The following is an 18,562-nucleotide window of genomic DNA, read 5'->3' as shown; positions in this document are numbered from 1 at the left end:
ATATGCAGAGGCGTATGGTCGGTTGGTGGCCGATCGACGAAAGAATGTGCAGGTTGAGGATCAAGAGCCGATTCTTCAACTTCAGCATCATAGATGTGCACAGCCCACACTCCGGAAGCACTGATGATGACATGGATGAATTTTACGCGCAGCTCGAACGCGAGTACGACCGCTGTCCAAGCCATGACGTCAAGATCATCAATGAAGATTTAAACGCTCAGGTAGGCCAGGAGGAGGAATCCAGACCGACGATTGGAAAGTTCAGCGCCCACCAGCAGACGAACGAAAACGTCCTACGACTCCTTGATTTCGCCGCCTCCAAAAACATGAACATACGTAGCTCCTTTTTCCAACACAGCCCCCCTTACCGTTACACCTGGAGATCACCACAGCAGACGGAATCTCACATCGACTACTTTCTGATTGACGGACGGCACTTCTCCGACATTATCGACGTCAGGACCTGTCGTGGCGTCAACATCGACTCCGACCACTATCTGGTGATGGTCAAACTGCGCCCAACAGAGGACTGCTGGAGTACAGTGAAAGCAGCCATCAACGACGCAGCCGAGAGCTCCATCGGGTATCGGGTTTTAGAGGAGAAGAACGCAGTGCGGGCGGTAATGCTGCAGCAAGGGACCCGACAGAACGAGGAACGTTACAAACAGAAGCGGAATTAACAGACCCGCCTCTTTCGGGAGAAAAAGCGCCGCCTGGAAGAAGTGGAGTGCGAAGAAATGGAATTGCTGTACCGTTCCCAAGAAACACGGAAGTTCTATCAGAAGCTCAACGCAACCCGCAACGGATTCGTGCCGCGAGCCGAAATCTGGGAAAGTTGGCCACCTGTCTGCACCGGCTGATAGTCAGGATCTGGGAAACCGAACAGGTACCGGGGGAGTGGAAGGAAGGGGTAATCTGCCCCATTCATATGAAAGGCGACCATTTGGAACGTGAGAACTTCAGAGCGATTACTAATTTGAATGCCGCCTACAAAGTGCTATCCCAGATCATCTTCCGTCGTCTGCCACCTAAAGCGAATGAGTTCGTGGGAAGTTATCGGCTTCATCGACAGCCGGTCGACAACAGATCAGATCTTCACCGTACGGCAAATCCTCCAGAAATGCCGTGAACACCAGGTCCCAACGCATCACCTGTTCATCGACTCCAAAGCGGCATACGACAGTTTCAACCACATAGAGCTTTGGAAAATCATGGACGAAAACGGCTTTCCTGGGAAGCTGACTAGACTGAAAGCACAATGGACGGTGTGCAAAACTGTGTAAGGGTTTCGGGTGAACTCCATTTCATTTGAATCTCGCCGGGGATTGCGACAAGGAGCAGTCTCATGCCTACTCTTCAACATCGATCTGGAAGGTGTGATGCGACGAACCGGGCTAAACAGCCGGGGAACGATTTTCACAAAATCCAATCAATTTGTGTGGACGACATGGACATTATCGCCAAAGCATTTGGAACGGTGGTTGAGTTGTACACCCGCCAGAAACGCGAATCAGCAGAGGTCGGACTAGTGGGGAATGCCTCAAAAACAAAGTACATGCTGGTAGGCGGAACCGAACACGACCTGGATCGTCTGGGTAGTAATGTTACGATAGATGGGGATACCTTCGAGGTGGTGGAGGCATTCGTCTTCCTCGGATCCTTACTAACGGCAGCCAATAACGTGAGTTGTGAAATTCGAAGCCGCATCATCAGCGGAAGTCGGAAGTCGGGCCTACTGCGGGATCCAGAAGAAGCTGCGGTTTAAAAAGATTCACCCACGTACCAAATGCACCATGTACGAAACGCTAATAAAACTGGTGGTGGTCCTCTACGGACAGGAGACATGAACCATGTTCGAGGAGGACGTGCAAGCACTCGAAGTTTTTGGGCGACGCGTGCTGAGAACAGGAGAAGTTTTGGCGGAGAAGGATGCACCACGAGCTCGCTGCACTTTACGGCGAACCCAGCAACCAGAAGGTGGCGAAAATTGAAGGGATACGATGGACAGGGCATGTTGCAAGAATGCTGGACAACAACCCTGCAAAGTTATTTGTTGATTCAGTTTTATCTTGAATTTGATGTAATACTGAACAAATGAAATAAATATTGGGCCGAAACCTGCATTTAAGTCGCACTTAAGGCGCATTTACGAATTATATTTATTTAATGACCTGCTGTAGAGGCGCATTATTACTGTTTATTAGTTTCTTGGCTAGTAACGCCTGTAGAAGTTATATTCTTGGCCTAGATATTTGTCGTTTATTCGTCTATCCCTTCGAGGGAAAGTTTACCGCATAAATCATTATTTCATACCAGGCCCAGGGACAAGTAGGTAGACAAAAGCATAATGGTTTGGTTCATTGCCTACTTTGATGTCACCAATTGAGATAAGTAGAAAATTGTAGACAGCCACCGAATGTGGATTTGTCTGAATGGAATAAGATTAGCCCGCCTTCGAGTTACGAGAGATAATGCATTTTGTCAGTTTTCGACGACGAAGAACACGAAAAAAAAACTCCCTTTTTGATTTTGCTTTGTGCAAGCCAGCTTCTGCGGATGTTTGAATATATCGCTTGTTGTTTGTCTGCTGTTATTTATACAACGAAAGGGTGAGCTCCATGTAAAACGATTTGAATGTACGCCCAGTACGAAACACATAATAGATTATCCTTACTTTCATAAGACAGCGTGCTTAGAATAAATTAAAGCCTTACGTCCGATTAATCAATTATTCAATGCTGCCATCAATGGGCCGTGCAGCATTTTGGATTTTGATTGCACCGTTTCAAAACAGACAACAGGAAGAAAGAATAAACTCCAACGGCCATTTATGTCTCCATCGTTTTGCTTGTAAGGCGCGAAGAAGAATATTGTTATTGCGTTTTTTTTATCAACTTCTCCGTTCTCTGTTCAAGTCAAGCACATCGACATCCACGTTATAACAACCGACGCCAACTTTGATGGCAACAGGAACTGTCGAGTAAAAAGAAATCTATCGTTCGAATGTTGGTGGAAATTGAACGATTCTATTTCGCTTCCGATCGCGGCAACGTTAGGAAGCACCGCCGCCTGCTTGGTTGAAGAGACGTTTATTGTTCTTTCTCCTAATCTCGGCCACGATCGCGTGGTATTGTCTCAATCCGATAGTTTAGTCGCTCCCTCTGTTACGTGTGGTCGGTCGGATGCCCGAAGTGCATGATGGAGAGCGATCATCACGATCTCGCAGGTGATTGAGTGACAAAACTAATTTTAGGAATACGGAGCATCTTGCCTAAGGATTCCTCAGTGTCTTAGGAAGTTACCGGCAGTGGATTATGGAGTGTGTGCGATGAAGTAATACACCGGATGCGTTGATTAGTGAAGCATTAAGCAGAGAGCTGATAGTGAGAAACTTGAAGTGATCGCAGAAAACATGTTATCAAATGTGAATTGTTCAGGACTGAATAGTTACATGACAAACGAAATCGATTGTGATGCTTGAAATGTTTTTTTTTAATTCAATTTGTGTTGCTTCTGAAATAGAACCCGGATGTGAGAAAACCAAAAATAAGTGTTGGTACCTACTTCAGATTCCTTTCGGAAGAATCGTGAAGACTTCGAATATGTACCGTGATTTCGGGTGAAATTCAGAAGGATCATTTTCATTTGTCAAAAAAACATCATTTGAGGTTTTTAAGACTTCAGGTTAGGTATGAAATTTCAGATCAAAGCAAGCTATTTTCTGACATTTTTTCAAAAAGTTTCATATTTGTGACCCGAACAAATTGACAATTTGTTTGAATTTACCTAAAATATTTTTGGTTTGCCATATTTTTTCTGTTTCCGTGAGTTATATTGCTTTTAAAGGAGCTCAAACTAATTCAAAAGTTGGACTTCAAAACCAAAGTTATCTCATGAGTATCTCAAGTAATCTCATCCCTTTAACAACAGTACTTTAATAATCATTACGTGAGGAGTTAAATTCCAGTGCGGAAAAATTCCGGCAAGATTTTTTCCTGTTACCGAGCGTTCATTGCTGTGTGTGAGGGAACACTCAATTCACGTGACAGTTGGGTTGTTTAGTGAATAAAATATGGCTATTTTCCTCTATTTCCTATAGCCTAATCGAAAGAGCTCATTTTTTTTTCAGTATAACGTGATTTTATTGGATTCCAATACCTTCGTTTTGATGGTTCTTCTTCTTCTTTTTTCTGGCCAACTAGCACCGTTCGGCGCCAGTTGTGTTTTACGTCGGCTGGGTCCAGGAGCTAAGCCTTAAATTCCGACGCCCCAGGGAGACAACCACCACACCTGAGGACCCTACATATCGAACCCATCAACACATGGGCCGGGACCTACGGCTTTACTTCCTATCCGAGGGAAGGCGTGATCACGGATTTTATGTCCCAGAAAATCCCATCGGCGTCGACGGGAATTGAACCCCGACCGACTGGGGTGAGAGGCAACCACGCTTACCACTACACCACCGACGCCGACTTTTGATGGTTAAATTAACAAAACGGCAGCACTTTTTTTGTACCAGTAAAACCACAAAAACGATCCTTAAACAAATACGAAACGATCCATAACATATATTTGCATGTTCCACAGAATTGAACTGAAAATCCCTAAAAAAGCAGTAATGATCCATACAAAAGTGCAATACGATCCATAGTTTATGCGAAAAGAGCAATAAAATTGCTTACAAGACCCCATGAAATGATATTTTTTATGGATCGTTGCGCATTTGTTAATGGATCATTTGGTTTGTTTTATATGCAAAAGGATGTTTTCCCGATTTGGGTCTCGAAAATTTGTATGCAAAATTGCAATAGGGCACTGCATGAAATTCTCGCCTTCTCTTTCACTTGTACAGAAATTTTGTAAACAACAAGGCCAAGAAACGTCAAACTCCCATACAAAATCAAAACAATGCAGTGCCCTATGGGATTTCTTGATGCTTGGCTTCACTGGCATTTGAATGCACCATGGACTACTGCACGAATTTATTCTGGCCTGCTTACTCTCACACGAAATTTGACGTTTGAGCGGTGTCGACACCGCAGGCATTGCAACCTCTTTAGCCATGCGGCTTTTAAGTTTTGCGTGGCCTTAAGGATGAGGAAAGGTGGGAGATTGATTTTGCGTGTTGAGCTGTAAAAGAATGTGTTGTTAATTTAATGGCCAACATTATTTACCTTTGCGCATTCTCAAAAAAAGAACAAGTTTGAAGATATGGTGCTTGATTTTCAGTGAACCGTTTATGCTAGTTCTTCTTGTTCTTGTGTCTTCAAAGCTAGGGAGCTTGGTTTATAATGTCAAAAAATAGAAGAACATATTGTGTATCAACTTCCTTCCTGCAAATAGAAATCAAATATATCAAAAACAACAAAAAAGGACCGTAACGCTTCTTGGTTTGATCACGAAAAGTATCGGTTCTTGTTGGCACCACGACACGAGTGTGCATCTTTCTCTGTAGAGTAAAGATACATTAAAGCCCCGAGACCTGACAGCAATCAAGCTGATCACAAGGTTGTGCCTTTGCCCAGGGCTCATTGTTCAACAGAACCGTATTGGACAAAAAATCTGCAATAATTGTTCCTGAATAATGTCCCAAATGCGATAGAAACGTCGGACAAGACTAAATTTGAATTTTACCAAGGATAAAAATTTAAAAAATAGAAATATCACGGTCGAAACCGGAAATCTGAAAATTTACGCATAATACCGATATCAGAAGAAAAAAGTAGGAACTTAGCAGTTTGAGCAACTCATTTCCAGCGGATGTAAATTAATTTTTGATTTTATTCTATAGGGATCCGATCATGGAGGAGTTAAGCACTGGGTTCATGTTTAAACCACAATTGTATCACCCAATCAAAATTTTTACATGGATTGAATTGAAAATAATAAAATCTATCCTTTATCTACGGAAAAACAACGAAATATTGCCACTTTGAGGTTGTTTTGAGCATTTTTTATTCGTTTTTATTTGAAAGAACATTGTATTCCTAATGTTGCGGTATTTGTTCCTATTGTTGTCCTATTGGAATCATATGGGATACCGCAACATTAGGAACACTACCGCATCAATAGGAACACAGCAAACATAAATATTTTTTAAAAATAGGGGTTTGGGCAAATTTCAAGCAAACAAACGGTGCAATCTCATAATTTAAACAAAATACATCTATTAAAAATACCTTTTGGTAACATTTCAGTCGAAAAAGTGCTCAATTTCCATTACCGCAACATTAAGTACTACCACAACGAAGGGAACAGATACCCTAGTGATATATGAACCATATAGGGTATGTGTGCCATCAGTAATCTCACGTTCCCATATTCATCCTATTCGAAAACAAGCGATTACGGCACCGATTAATTCCGTTCTTTTTAAGGTCCCATTAGACGTGGCAAATATTTGACCAAACAAGCCCAACAGATGACCAATACAACGTGAATCGTAGCAACCTTAGATAAATGTCGGATTTCAATGGCAAATGTTTGGCATAATGACAAACAGTCTAATGGCACCTTTATTTTCATGCGTGCTCACTTCTAACAAATAATACAAAAATATGAAACAAAACAAACAACGCTTCAATCCTTTGTTTTTCGTAGGATGAAAATGGGAGCCATATGCTTAGTAAAGGAACCAATACCCTATTCTACATTCATTCTGCAATAGATAGGTGGAATCCATTTATTCAAGAATAGCTAGGATCTAACCAAGGGGAATGACATATCCTTTTCTAACCGTAAAATCCCCATGTATCCGTTCCTAACCGTCGCTAACCACTGCCAACTGAGCAGCAGTTAAGCGGTCAACGACGGTTAGCAATGGATAAAAACGATTTTTTCCAGTTGGCAAAGGAAGTGTCATTCCCCCTGGATCGAACTTAACGTGTGCTGAAAGATGCCGCGCTGGAAAAAAAAACATTCATCAAGAGAGAACCATACTTCAGATTCTAACAGCGTAGAAAACCAATGGGCCACCATCAAGAACGCTTATATCAGGGACACACTGATGGTATTCGTATCATGGTACAAGTTGTCAAGAAAATTATTACAATGCTATCTTGAATGAAAACAATAATCAGTATGAAAACCATTTCAAGATAATTGTATCACCAGACCACCAGTCTGTCCAAGGTTTTACATCGTCACCGGAGAGAGCAATCTGGGTGAGCTATGCACAGTGGATCGCAACTGACACCTGGAAAAATATAGAGGAGCGAAGGTTCGCCAGCGAAAAAAATGAGCAGCCGGTTCTCGAGGAGGAACTGAAACGCTCATAAGACGACACAAAGAGCATAGGCGATAGGCCGAGTGCCGTAAACATCGGTAACATTATCGTCTGCGATATTTCAAGGCTAGACATTTGCTAACCGATCTGCCTCGAAGCTGGTTCGAGTAATTTGAACATCTTAGGATGTTTGTTTGCCGACGGAAACACTTGCGCTGCCAAAATCAGACGGACAATCGAGGACGGGACGACAAGATGAGCGATACCTTGATGGATTGATGGAAGGACTTGCGCTGCCGGAATCGGGCGGATAATCGGGGACGGGTCTTCTCGATGCATCGCGATTGAGTGGCAGAACGGGATTGTCTTCTGATGATTCGGACGGGCTATCCGGAGCGGGTCCTTGGGGAGTACAGTGCTTTGATGGATCAGGAGAAGGCCTAACGGTTCAATAAAAATCCACCGAGGTTTGGTCACTTTCGTAGAATATCTCACAAGACTATTTATTATTTTAACATCTTATTCATTGCCTACTCTAAGTAATACCTTTGAAATGCCTACTTCGATAAGTTTATTAAAACAAATTCAAGACCAACAATTGAAAAGGCCATATCAACATTTTGTAAATAAACATTTTTTCTATCGACTTCGGGGGTTCTGTACTCCATCCACATATCTCACCACCACTAACAGAAAGCGCAAATATCAAGCTTTCTGTTAAGGTGAAACGGGACGCCGTGTTATTTTTCCTATCTTGCATCTCTTTCTAACAATTTGCCTCGCGATTTTGAAGATGGTAATCTCGAGTTCTATCGCACTGAAGATGCTGAAAAACAATCAGCATATGCACTGCAAGTGAGCATACACAGTGATAGGTTTTTGTTGCAAAATATGAAGTAGAATCTGAGATTACCATCTTAGTAGCAACAGAGCAATGGCGGATATTTCCCCGACCGTCCCGTCCGCCCTTAATGGTGGTGAGATGCGTGGGTGGATCCCAAAGGCCCTTAGTCGACAAAAACGTGTTCACGGAACCAGAAATCAACCCAAATATAGGTTCTTTTCACTCATGCCGGCTCTTCCGTGCGAGAACCCAAATTTGGCTATACATCGTTAAAGCTCTGAGTGGGTAGTTTCCGTTTGATGCCGGCAGAAAATTGCAACCCATCGCAAAGTTCTTTCTACCTAGCGTTAACTTTCGAAGTACCCTAGTGGGTTGAAATAAACCCACTTTTGGGTAAACGACAAAGAACCCAAATTTGGCTTCTCGCACGGACATTTTCGGCTAGGTAGCTGCTTCTCGCTTTGTTTTTGACAACAATGCGAGCGGGAGAGCGAGAAAACAACCCACTGATGGGTAAAAAGTTCAAGCGGTATACTTATTTTTGCGTTCTTTTAACGTATTTTTTAGGTAATCTGTTTTTTCCGTGTTTGTTTACGCAATGTTGATGTGGCCTTTTCAATTGTTGGTCCTGAATTATGAACATCTGTTTACTACAGTTTGGTGGATGCTTTCGACTGTTATTGCTGATTTTTTGGAAAGTTTTTGGCTCTTTCAGTCTTTTATGCCGTTTTTCTTTATTATCCAGTTCCAACCTGGGTTGGAACTGGATCAGATCACAGTTTCAACCCCAACCCGACTTCGGTTTCGCTTGTACTAAAGTTTGTTTGACGTTGTTTGTTTACACATTTTCCGCTAATCCAGTTCCAACCCAGGTTAAAAAAGAAAAACGGCATTAGACAGCTAAAAGATGATTGCTTCGACATTATGTCAAAACGTCGGAATGTCGATGCAATAATCGTTTAAGCTGCTCAAAAGACTGAAAGAGCCGAAAATTTTCAACACAACATCTAAGGATGGCACACACGAAGAAAGGGTACCGATTGCTACATTTGCTCAAATGTTACAAAAAAGGAACAAATCAAGCAGCGCATCATTGCTTCATTTTAGTAGGATGAAAATGGGAGCGTATATGCGTATAAGAGAACAGATACCCAATTTTCTTGAAATATAATTACTCGAACTCCATACTGGAATCCTGCAGCGAAAGGATCAAATTTTTCTCCGGTCATGTGCCAACCACGAAAAACAAGTTTCTTGTGTTGGTTTTTCTGTGCATTCTTTTCCGAATAAACATAAAGCAGATAAGATCTTGTGCCCATATGGTGCATTTATGCAGAAAGCAAGATTTGACGAACTGTGACGAACTACGAAACCGCACCTCAGTCGAACTACAGATAGGGAATCGTTAGCACTGTACTATTGATGTACTTTTCTGTACCTGCATTCTATACGTACAAATATAAATAGATTCTGTTAACACCTTTACTGTCGCACTTCTAAGCAGCAAGATAATTAATTTGATTGTTTTTTTTCTTTCTCTCCCTTTTCTCCAGGTGGGAATCCCATGGACGCTGTGGACGATATCCTGTTTGTCACATCGCGCCACAATGAGCAAGCCATCATGTGGGTGAACCATTTGAAGACGTGCTTTGACAAAATAACAAAGCAGCGTGGTCGGTTACCATTTAAGTGAGTATATTATTGACGTATGGAAAATGAGTGTTTTTTACAGAAACGTTTGTTTTTTTTTTGTTGTTTTCTACTAGATATAATACATACATAAAAAGATATCTGTTAGGGTGCCATACTAAACTGCTCCGTAAGGCAATTGAAATACCTTCAACCCTCCTAGGATGTTAGGATTGGCGTAGTACACGCCCAGTGTGCTTGTCCGAGACATATTGACCCCAACATCTTACTAGAGTTAAACAATCATCCAATTTTTTATGTTCCGTTACCGTGATTACGGGTGAAGTTGATCACTTTTCATCTCTGGCGTTCAGTTTTTGTACAGTTAGTTGTTCATAAATTTAATTTTAGAGTATACTTCTTCTCTTTTTGTGGTTCTACGTCCCCACTGGGACTTGGCCTGCCTCTCTTCAACTTAGTGTTCTTTGAGCACTTCCACAGTTGATGGGCTTCGTTTGCCTGCCATTGCATGAATTTGTTATTGTGAGGCAAGTACAATGATACACTATGCCCAGGGAGTCGAGTAAATTTTCGAACCCGCCGTCTCCGGATTGGCGATCCATAGCCTTAACCACTAGGCTTACTGGAGACCTAGAGTATACTGAAGGATTCTGTATCATCTGAAGCAACAACATATTACTAGAAAAAATACATGAGGCAACGGACAACACAAATAACACCCAGTGCAGTGGCCCAGTGAAGATTTTTCCGATTGACGAATGGTTTTCTCCCAGGTTTTCTCTGACTGGAGCGAAAATCGAACCCATACTCTGACAGTCTGACACTTATAAAACGCCGAGACTAGACGAACGTATACTGCATTTATATATGCAACTTTGCAAGATTTTTTTTTATTACGAAAAAGAATCTTTTCTGTTAAAAAATAACAATAAACCCGTTGACAAAAATGAAAACTTTGCGTCATTGCTTAGAGTAATAAGACGCATTTTTAATATTGACGAAGTATCTATAACATCATGTAGGTATCGACTTTTCAAACCCTTTTAGTTTTGTACAATTTAATTACACCTTTTGATGCTTATCCTTTGTAAGATATGCATGTTTCGACTACCACATGCAGTCTTCTTCAGTGTCAGTTATCTTCTCAATAGTTTCCCAAGTTATTATCTGACAAGGATATAAAAGATTTGGTGGTTATCCAAGATTTGAATTGATTGATTTTACTAAATAATACATATTTCGTTTATATTGGAAGACAGAGCCTAAGCTTCTTCGCTATTTTTTTTTTTTCCGCATGACCCTACCTACTGCAGGGGTTTTCAGAGCTAGTGCCTCACGGCACACATTTAGGAAATGAATTTCTTTGTGGTGCATCAGTTAGCTATCACCAAACCATTCAATTTCAATTTTAAAGTTTTTATAACTTTTAAATACTCATCATTAATTATATTGTTGTCATTTTAACTTATTTCATCACATGTCTGAGCTACGAGTAACACAGTTGTCTTAATTTTTTCTATTTTGAACAAAATCCTGAACAGGTTTATTTGCACCATGTCATATCAATAATACAGATTGTTACTCGTTAGATTTTTTTTCTGGGGTTTTTCATGTTATTAAAAATAATCTGATGTCGTTCATTTCACAGCTTCCTGCACGTAAAAATCGACGAGGATCAAATAAACCAGCAATTAACCCACCGCTGCCAGTACACAAAGCTGCAGATTGTGATTGTGTGCCCAACGCTGCTCTCGTTGTCGTCCCAGTTTTTGCAGTCCAATTTGAAGCTGCTGCTGAAACCGGAGCGGGTCTTAGGCATGCTGCTCGATGTGACCGAAGCACGTGTGTGGGAAATCCACAAGGCCACATTCCCAGTCTATAATAAATGGCGTACGTGTGTCGTGGGCGATCACGAACAATCCTTCGTTAGTGAATTACTCGGTCTCGCGACGGACATTCTGGGACGCGCTTTGCGACAGCAACCGATGCTAAATTCGGAAGGAACCAACTTGGTGTCATCGCCGAAACCAACACCGGCCGCATCCCATTCAACGACGTCAGGACACCAAGAGGCATTTACTTTGTTTCCCAGAAAGGTGAAAGTGGGACAAAGCAAAATTATTGCCATACTCAACGAGCCACTGATAAAGGACGATTGGATTAAGATCAAAATTGAAAAGGCTAACGAGATAATCGAAATAACTAACATCAAGAGGAGAAACCCGTACACCATTCAGTTCAATATACCTGGTAAGTACAGATTCGAGCTATTGAATTGGATTTAGTCGGTAGGAAAGGAAAACTTTTCAAAACAGAATATAGCCCCTAATGGAGCATTAGGTCTTTTATTGATAGTTTTGTGTGCAACAAGTTGCAACATTACAATTCGTTAAGGGTGGAGGGTGGTAAGGTATCTCAATATACGATTGCGCTGGTTTGCTTTACATTGGTCTTTTTGATGGCAAAATAAGAATTGGAATTGGGAACGATTTTATTTTATTCTGCTGTAAAACTGCTTTCCATTCTTGTTAAGCATGGGTAAGGCCATAGGCGCCAACTTAGGGGGGGGGGGGGGGCAAGCATGGTTTGGCCCCCCCAATATTTGACGATTTCTTCATTTTCTCATACAAAAAAAAAATCATAAAAACCGATAAAAACAGGGTTTGCCCCCCCAATAATTGACCAAGTTGGCGCGTCTGGGTAAGGCTGATACAAATTTCGATTTTCTCTTATGTCACCCCTCCTCCTCGGCAAATTTTGGTCGCCGGAATACGAAAATTTTGAGGGGGGGGGGGGGGGGGGCACAATAAATTATTTAATGCATATATATAAATGCAGTGGCATACGTGGGACCACGCATAACTTGCGAACGGAAGGTCCGATTTTGATCGTCTCCCAAGTAACATTTTAGGTTTTGTTCTGCTCTATAAGAGATCTTCATGACCAATTTTATAAAACTTGCATTAAACTGATTTATACATCAAAAGCTCTTAATAACCTCTTTAAGAGCATCTTCAGGCTAAGTGGCCGACTCTCGGGGAGGTTTTGCAAACCACAATAAGAGTAGCAATAAAACTGTTTTAAAACCTAGTTGAAAAATTTACCATTATCGAAAAGGTTATGATGATTGTTGTTGTTTTTTTTTTTTTCAACAAAAACTATGACAGCTCAAGATGCAGAGAAGCTTCTTTGATGGCGCGTAAAGTTCAGGAAGACACATTATTCGTAAGTAGAAAGCGATCATTTCAAAGTACATAATATTTTAATAGTTATTGTGGTGGTAGGCTTATGAGCATTCAATTTTACCGTGAATAATGGGGTTGCAGAAACATAAAATCAATGCGCTTCGAAAATGGTGAATATTATCATCTTGGAATGAAATTAATCAATTTGTTAATTTAGTAAAACCACAGACAAACAGACGTAATACTTGCGAAATTTCCATCGACCACGCTTTTAAAGATCATTTCAAATTTTCATGATTGTGGCTTTCACAACCAGAGGCGCGTGTATCGTTTTTCTATGCGTTTGACGTTTCACACTAGCGCCTTCTGTTGATGATATTGCACAACACAGTGATACGTGCAACTTTTCCACCAGGTGATGGTAGTGTGAACTAGGCGATGGATTTCCATGAAAATCGTTCAAGGTGTAAACTGTGTGGTAAAACTATCTCGAATCGCAAGAAAACTCAGCTGAGAGAGTTCATTTATGTGAGCATGTTATGGAAACGGCGGCAAACTATCAATTCATTGCTCATTTGAGCAAAATTAAGTATTTTTCATTCACGTCAGCTCATTCTTCAAAGGCGACGACCAAAATTAGCGAAGATAAAACGAAAACAAGTTTACTTTTATGATGTCCGCAATAAACCTAGCAGTGTTGTAGCTTCTGCTTTTCCACCAAGAGATTTCGTTACTTATCGAACGGATCGCCATCTGTTGAAAGTTTAAACAGTTTTATTGTGGTAATAATGAATGCCAGAAGGTTTACATATCGGAGAATTTTGTTTATTCTTAAAATCTGTCTTTATGGGTGTCTTAAAGTACACTATAAAACATTTCAGTGAGTTTTGATTATTCCTGTGATAAAAACCTAATAAAAATAAAACAAAACCAATCAGCAATCGAATTGTTAGTTGGGCTTAGTTTTGTTCTGTTATTTTTCACCCAAGGAAGGTTTATGAGGCAAAAAACATGGAAAAATTGAGAGTTTTTGAAAATCGATCTTCCATACTGTTTATTAGGCCTGTCCAGCTTTTCAAAAATGTTCTCTGATTCTCAAGTCCACCCCCATATTTTGATTGGCATCCTAAAAGAAGTAACTGGTCAAAATTTCAGCCAAATCCATTAAAATTCAGAGGTGCATCAAATCAATTTTGTGTTTTTCGACTATTTTTGAACTTCAAAAAATCATAACTATACTAAAACATGTCAAAACTTAATTCTTTCGGCAGAAATTGAAAGCTATACTTGTTTGCTACAATTTCTTCGAACAACGTGTGCCAATAAAATTGAAGGAAACATGTGTAATTATCACATTTGTAATCAGAAAAACTTTAAAAAGTGGATTTTTTGATAGACTTTGTTCTGGAACACCCTAATATACTTAATAAGTTGGATTTTTCAAAACGGCATCATATTCTCCAATGTTTTTTAGTTATTTGCTTCTTTGGCACCAATGCTGTAGGAGTTGAGCAAAAATTACTAAAATTCGTGAAAGCCAAATGTGGCCTAAAAACTAGCTTTTCGGGTGCAATCACGCTTTGGCGCGCAAAAAGTGGCATCGCGTCAGCACTGATATGATAGCCAACACCTGTCATCGCGCTTGTTTGTTATCACCCGAGGTAGGGGGTAGCCAAGGCAAACTACTAGGAAGCAAAGCTACTACGTTCAGTACAATTTCGCGCTACAACGTGATTGCCTCCAAAAAGCTAGTTTTTAGGCCACATTTGACTTTCACGAATTTTAGTAATTTTTGCTCAACTCCTACAGCATTGGTGTCAAAGAAGCAAATAACCAAAAAACATTGGAGAATATGATGCCGTTTTGAAAAATCCAACTTATTAAGTATATTAGGGTGTTCCAGAACGAAATCTATCAAAAAATCAACTTTTTAAGGTTTTTCTGATTACAAATGTGATAATTACACATGTTTCCTTCAATTTTATTGGCACACGTTGTTCGGAGAAGTTGTAGCAGACAAGTATAGCTTTCAATTTCTGCCGAAAGAATTAAGTTTTGACATGTTTTAGAGTAGTTATGATTTTTTGAAGTTCAAAAATAGTCGAAAAACACAAAATTGATTTGATGCACCTCTGAATTTTAATGGATTTGGCTGAAATTTTGACCAGTTACTTCTTTTAGGATGCCAATCAAAATATGGGGTGGACTTGAGAATCAGAGAACATTTTTGAAAAGCTGGACAGGCCTACTGTTTATGACCGGGGACTGGGTCTTGGATAGAAACTTGAAACGTCAAAAACGCAGTAGGCAGTAGACAAAGTTTGCCGGGTACTGCTAGTAAATTTTAAAATTTTAAAGTGAAACTAAAGTCATTGAGGAAATTTCTTAACAAATCCGACGAGTTGACGATTTTGCCTAAATGTTTGGGTAATTTTTGATCGAATACATTTATTATTTATTATCCCCCCCTTGATGAGTCAACGGCAAAGTGACAAAAGTAGAAAACGAGATTTGTTCCGGCTTAAGTTTGCATAACTAGATGTGAGCATTACTCTTCATACTAGGGGTAGTTTAGTTTAGTTTTATTTTTTAATAACAATTTAGAAAGAGGGAAAAGCCCATTTGAATGATTTCCTTTTTCTCTTTATGAAATCATTCTCTAAAAGGCATAAAACCTCTTTATCTTTTCTCAAAACATTTACAAAGATAATATAATAACTTATAATAAAGGCTCAAACGGCATAAATCCATAGCAGAGCCAAATCTTGAAAATGGGCCAAAAAATCCTAATCTTGAATCTTACTAGGGGTACTCAATGAACAGATTAAATTGCTGCGTATAAGCCATGATTTTCTGCTTATTTGATATGTTTCATGATTTTGCGAATGCAATAATCAAAGATTGCCTTGGTGATCGCGACGTTTAATCAGTTTAATCAGTTTACGCTGTTAAGTGAATCCCCCTACTGTATTGTTTGCCCAAAAATAGCAGTATTCATAATAACTGTGCATTTTCAAGCATCAAGTTGCGAGGAAAACAATAAAATATATAGGAGAAGAATTCCAGAATATCATAGTTATCTAACTTTTACTTTGCTGAATACACCGGAGCTTGTATTCAGTACCGAGATTATATCAGAGCATGTTACCAACCGTTTGGGTAACAATGACTTGTGTGGTGGAAAGGCTAGCTGTTGGTTCAGAGCATGTTATTGTTATTGTTTTTTTTATTGAATATTGTATATTTATATTATTTATTTAAATGTCTAAGTGTATAATAAATGTTGGTCTTCACAGGTTTGTGTTTGAGTTATGTTTATTTTACACTTAGTAGTTTAAGGTGTCTCTTTATTTATTTATTTGTTCATTCATTTATTTATTTAATTATTTTGTTCTGTTCATACATTCCGATTGTAGATTTGTTTATTATTCAGATGCTTTATTTATCTATTTATTAATTTATATATTTTTTTTCTCTATTTATTTATTTATTTATTTATTTATTTATTTACGTATTTACTATTCAATATTAGATGCTTTATTTACATATTTATTCAGATTGATTTATATACAATTACTAGATTATTTATTTACAAAAAAAAGGAAAACAAGTGTCCGTCAGGTTTTGTTGAGGCATTGCATGTGGCCACAATCGGAATTTTAACTTAAATTTACAAGACACCTTGATTAATATAATTTGTTTAGAGTGTAAGTGGCTGTCATCATCATCATCTTCAGATCTGTCACCAAGATGAAGAATATCTGGATGGAATAAGGAGTGGGTCCAAGGGTGGTGGAAGAGGCCCCTCCCCCCTCTACACTCTCGCCACACCTCCGCCCCCTTATTGGGGACTATAAATGACATGGCGGAATTTGGAGAAGCTCTCTTATAATTTCGGTCCGGAGAAGTGATGGAAGTGACGGTCCGGTTTTGTCCGATCCTTTACAAACCGGTTTAGTTCCGCGAGTGATAAGTTCGTTATACCAAAAATTAAAACTTATCCCAACGCCTATAACAAACTTAAACCCGACAGCTTTTATATCTAGTTCGTTTATTTGGGGCTCAATCGCGTATAACGCTTTACGGAGCCGAGGATCTTTCTTTGTACTTAATAGTATACATTATACAGAGTAATAACTTTTTAATGATATCTGTTAGTAATGGGTGGAAGCCAGGGTACTCGTGGCAGCTCGAGGTTAGAAGGTCACATTTTGAGGGATGGACAGGGTAAGGATTGGGCCAAAGGTTTCACTGCTGCTCATCCGGGGGTGAATCGCATCTTGCTAGCGTATTCGGTGCCTTGTGGTGTTGGTACCAACTTGTTGTGGGACTTGGTTTTCCGGATGGCCAGGAGCAGCTTGGTAACACAAAGAGGACAAAACAGAGAAAAAAAAACTGGAGAAGAAAACACAAGCAAATTAAACTTTTATACCAGCAGAGCGAAGAAAGTCGAAAATACATCCCATGTATGTGACATCGCGGGTCCCCAACACATCTCTCACAAGAACAAAGGGTTGTCTACCTCGGGCCTCAAGGGTATCCAAAAGTAGCGCTCTGGAGGCGTCATTATCCGGGCATTGCCAAACTACGTGGTCGATGTCATCATAACCGGAACCGCACTTAGTACAAACATTGCTCAACGCGAGGTTAATCCTGTGTAAATGCGCGTCTAGCGAGTAATGGTTGGACATAAGTCTTGACATCACGCGAATGAAATTGCGACTTACATCCAGACCATACCACCACACTCGCAAAGAAACATTAGGAATAATGGAATGTAACCACCGTCCCAGCTGGCCATCTCGCCAATCATTTTGCCAACTTTGAAGAGAACTCTGGCGAACAAAATGGAAAAATTCATCATGTGAAATTCTTCTATCATAGATCTCACCTTCCTGTGCGCCCACCTTTGCGAGAGAGTCCGCCTTCTCATTGCCATAAATTGAGCAATGTGAGGGGACCCATACAAAGGTAATCTTGTATGATCTTTCGACCAGTGCACCCATCTGCTCCCTTATTTTTGTAAGAAAGTAAGATGAATGTTTTACAGGTTTCATCGACCGGAGTGCCTCAATCGAACTAAGGCTATCCGAGAAGATGAAGAAATGGTCTACGGGCATGTTGGAAATCATCCCCAAAGCGAAGTTGATTGCTGCCAGCTCAGCAACATAAACCGAACAAGGTTCCTGAAGTTTGCGGAAGGCGGTGAAATTTTCATTGAAAACACCGAAACCAGTGGATCCATTTATGCGAGACCCATCAGTGAAGAATCTCTTACAGGAATTGACATTTTGGTACTTTTCGTTAAAAATGCGAGGAATAGATATACATCGAAGTTGATCTGGTATTCCATGAATAGCTTGTTTCATGGACAGATCGTATTTAACAGAGGAACTGTCATTAGTGAAGTGTACACGGGGAGGATTATAACTTGGTAGGCTTATATCAGATGACATGTAGAACAGATAGATTCTCATGAATTTTGATTGAGTGTTCAGACTGAGCATTTCTTCGAAATTTTCAATGACAAGTGTGTTGCTCACTCCACACTTGATAAGTAACCTTAGCGAGAGCTCCCAGAATCGGTTCTGGAGAGGTTTCACCCCTGCCAGGACCTCAAGGCTCGCATTATGCGTTGAGTGCATACAGCCGAGA

The 18,562-nt window shown here is 40.1% G+C and overlaps 1 protein-coding gene across 3 annotated transcripts in view; it reads left to right on the top strand.

The window, feature by feature from the left end:
• The window catches only part of LOC109405641 (phosphoinositide 3-kinase adapter protein 1), a 52,085-nt gene that overhangs the window by 21,199 nt on the left and 12,324 nt on the right, over nt 1-18,562 (top strand). The window contains exons 1-3 of one of the 3 annotated variants that reach the window (XM_029856482.2): nt 2,886-3,226; nt 9,626-9,761; nt 11,371-11,972. In XM_029856482.2, the coding sequence (XP_029712342.1) occupies nt 3,196-3,226; nt 9,626-9,761; nt 11,371-11,972 (769 nt within the window). In that variant the 5' untranslated portion in view covers nt 2,886-3,195. Of the gene's footprint in view, nt 1-2,885; nt 3,227-3,467; nt 3,685-9,625; nt 9,762-11,370; nt 11,973-18,562 lie in introns of those variants that run through there. The other 2 variants (XM_029856484.2, XM_062845966.1) reach the window with 2 other exon arrangements.

Source organism: Aedes albopictus, chromosome 1, assembly GCF_035046485.1.
Source record: "Aedes albopictus strain Foshan chromosome 1, AalbF5, whole genome shotgun sequence".
Lineage (NCBI taxonomy): Eukaryota > Metazoa > Arthropoda > Insecta > Diptera > Culicidae > Aedes > Aedes albopictus.
This window is presented reverse-complemented; position numbering and strand designations above follow the sequence as displayed.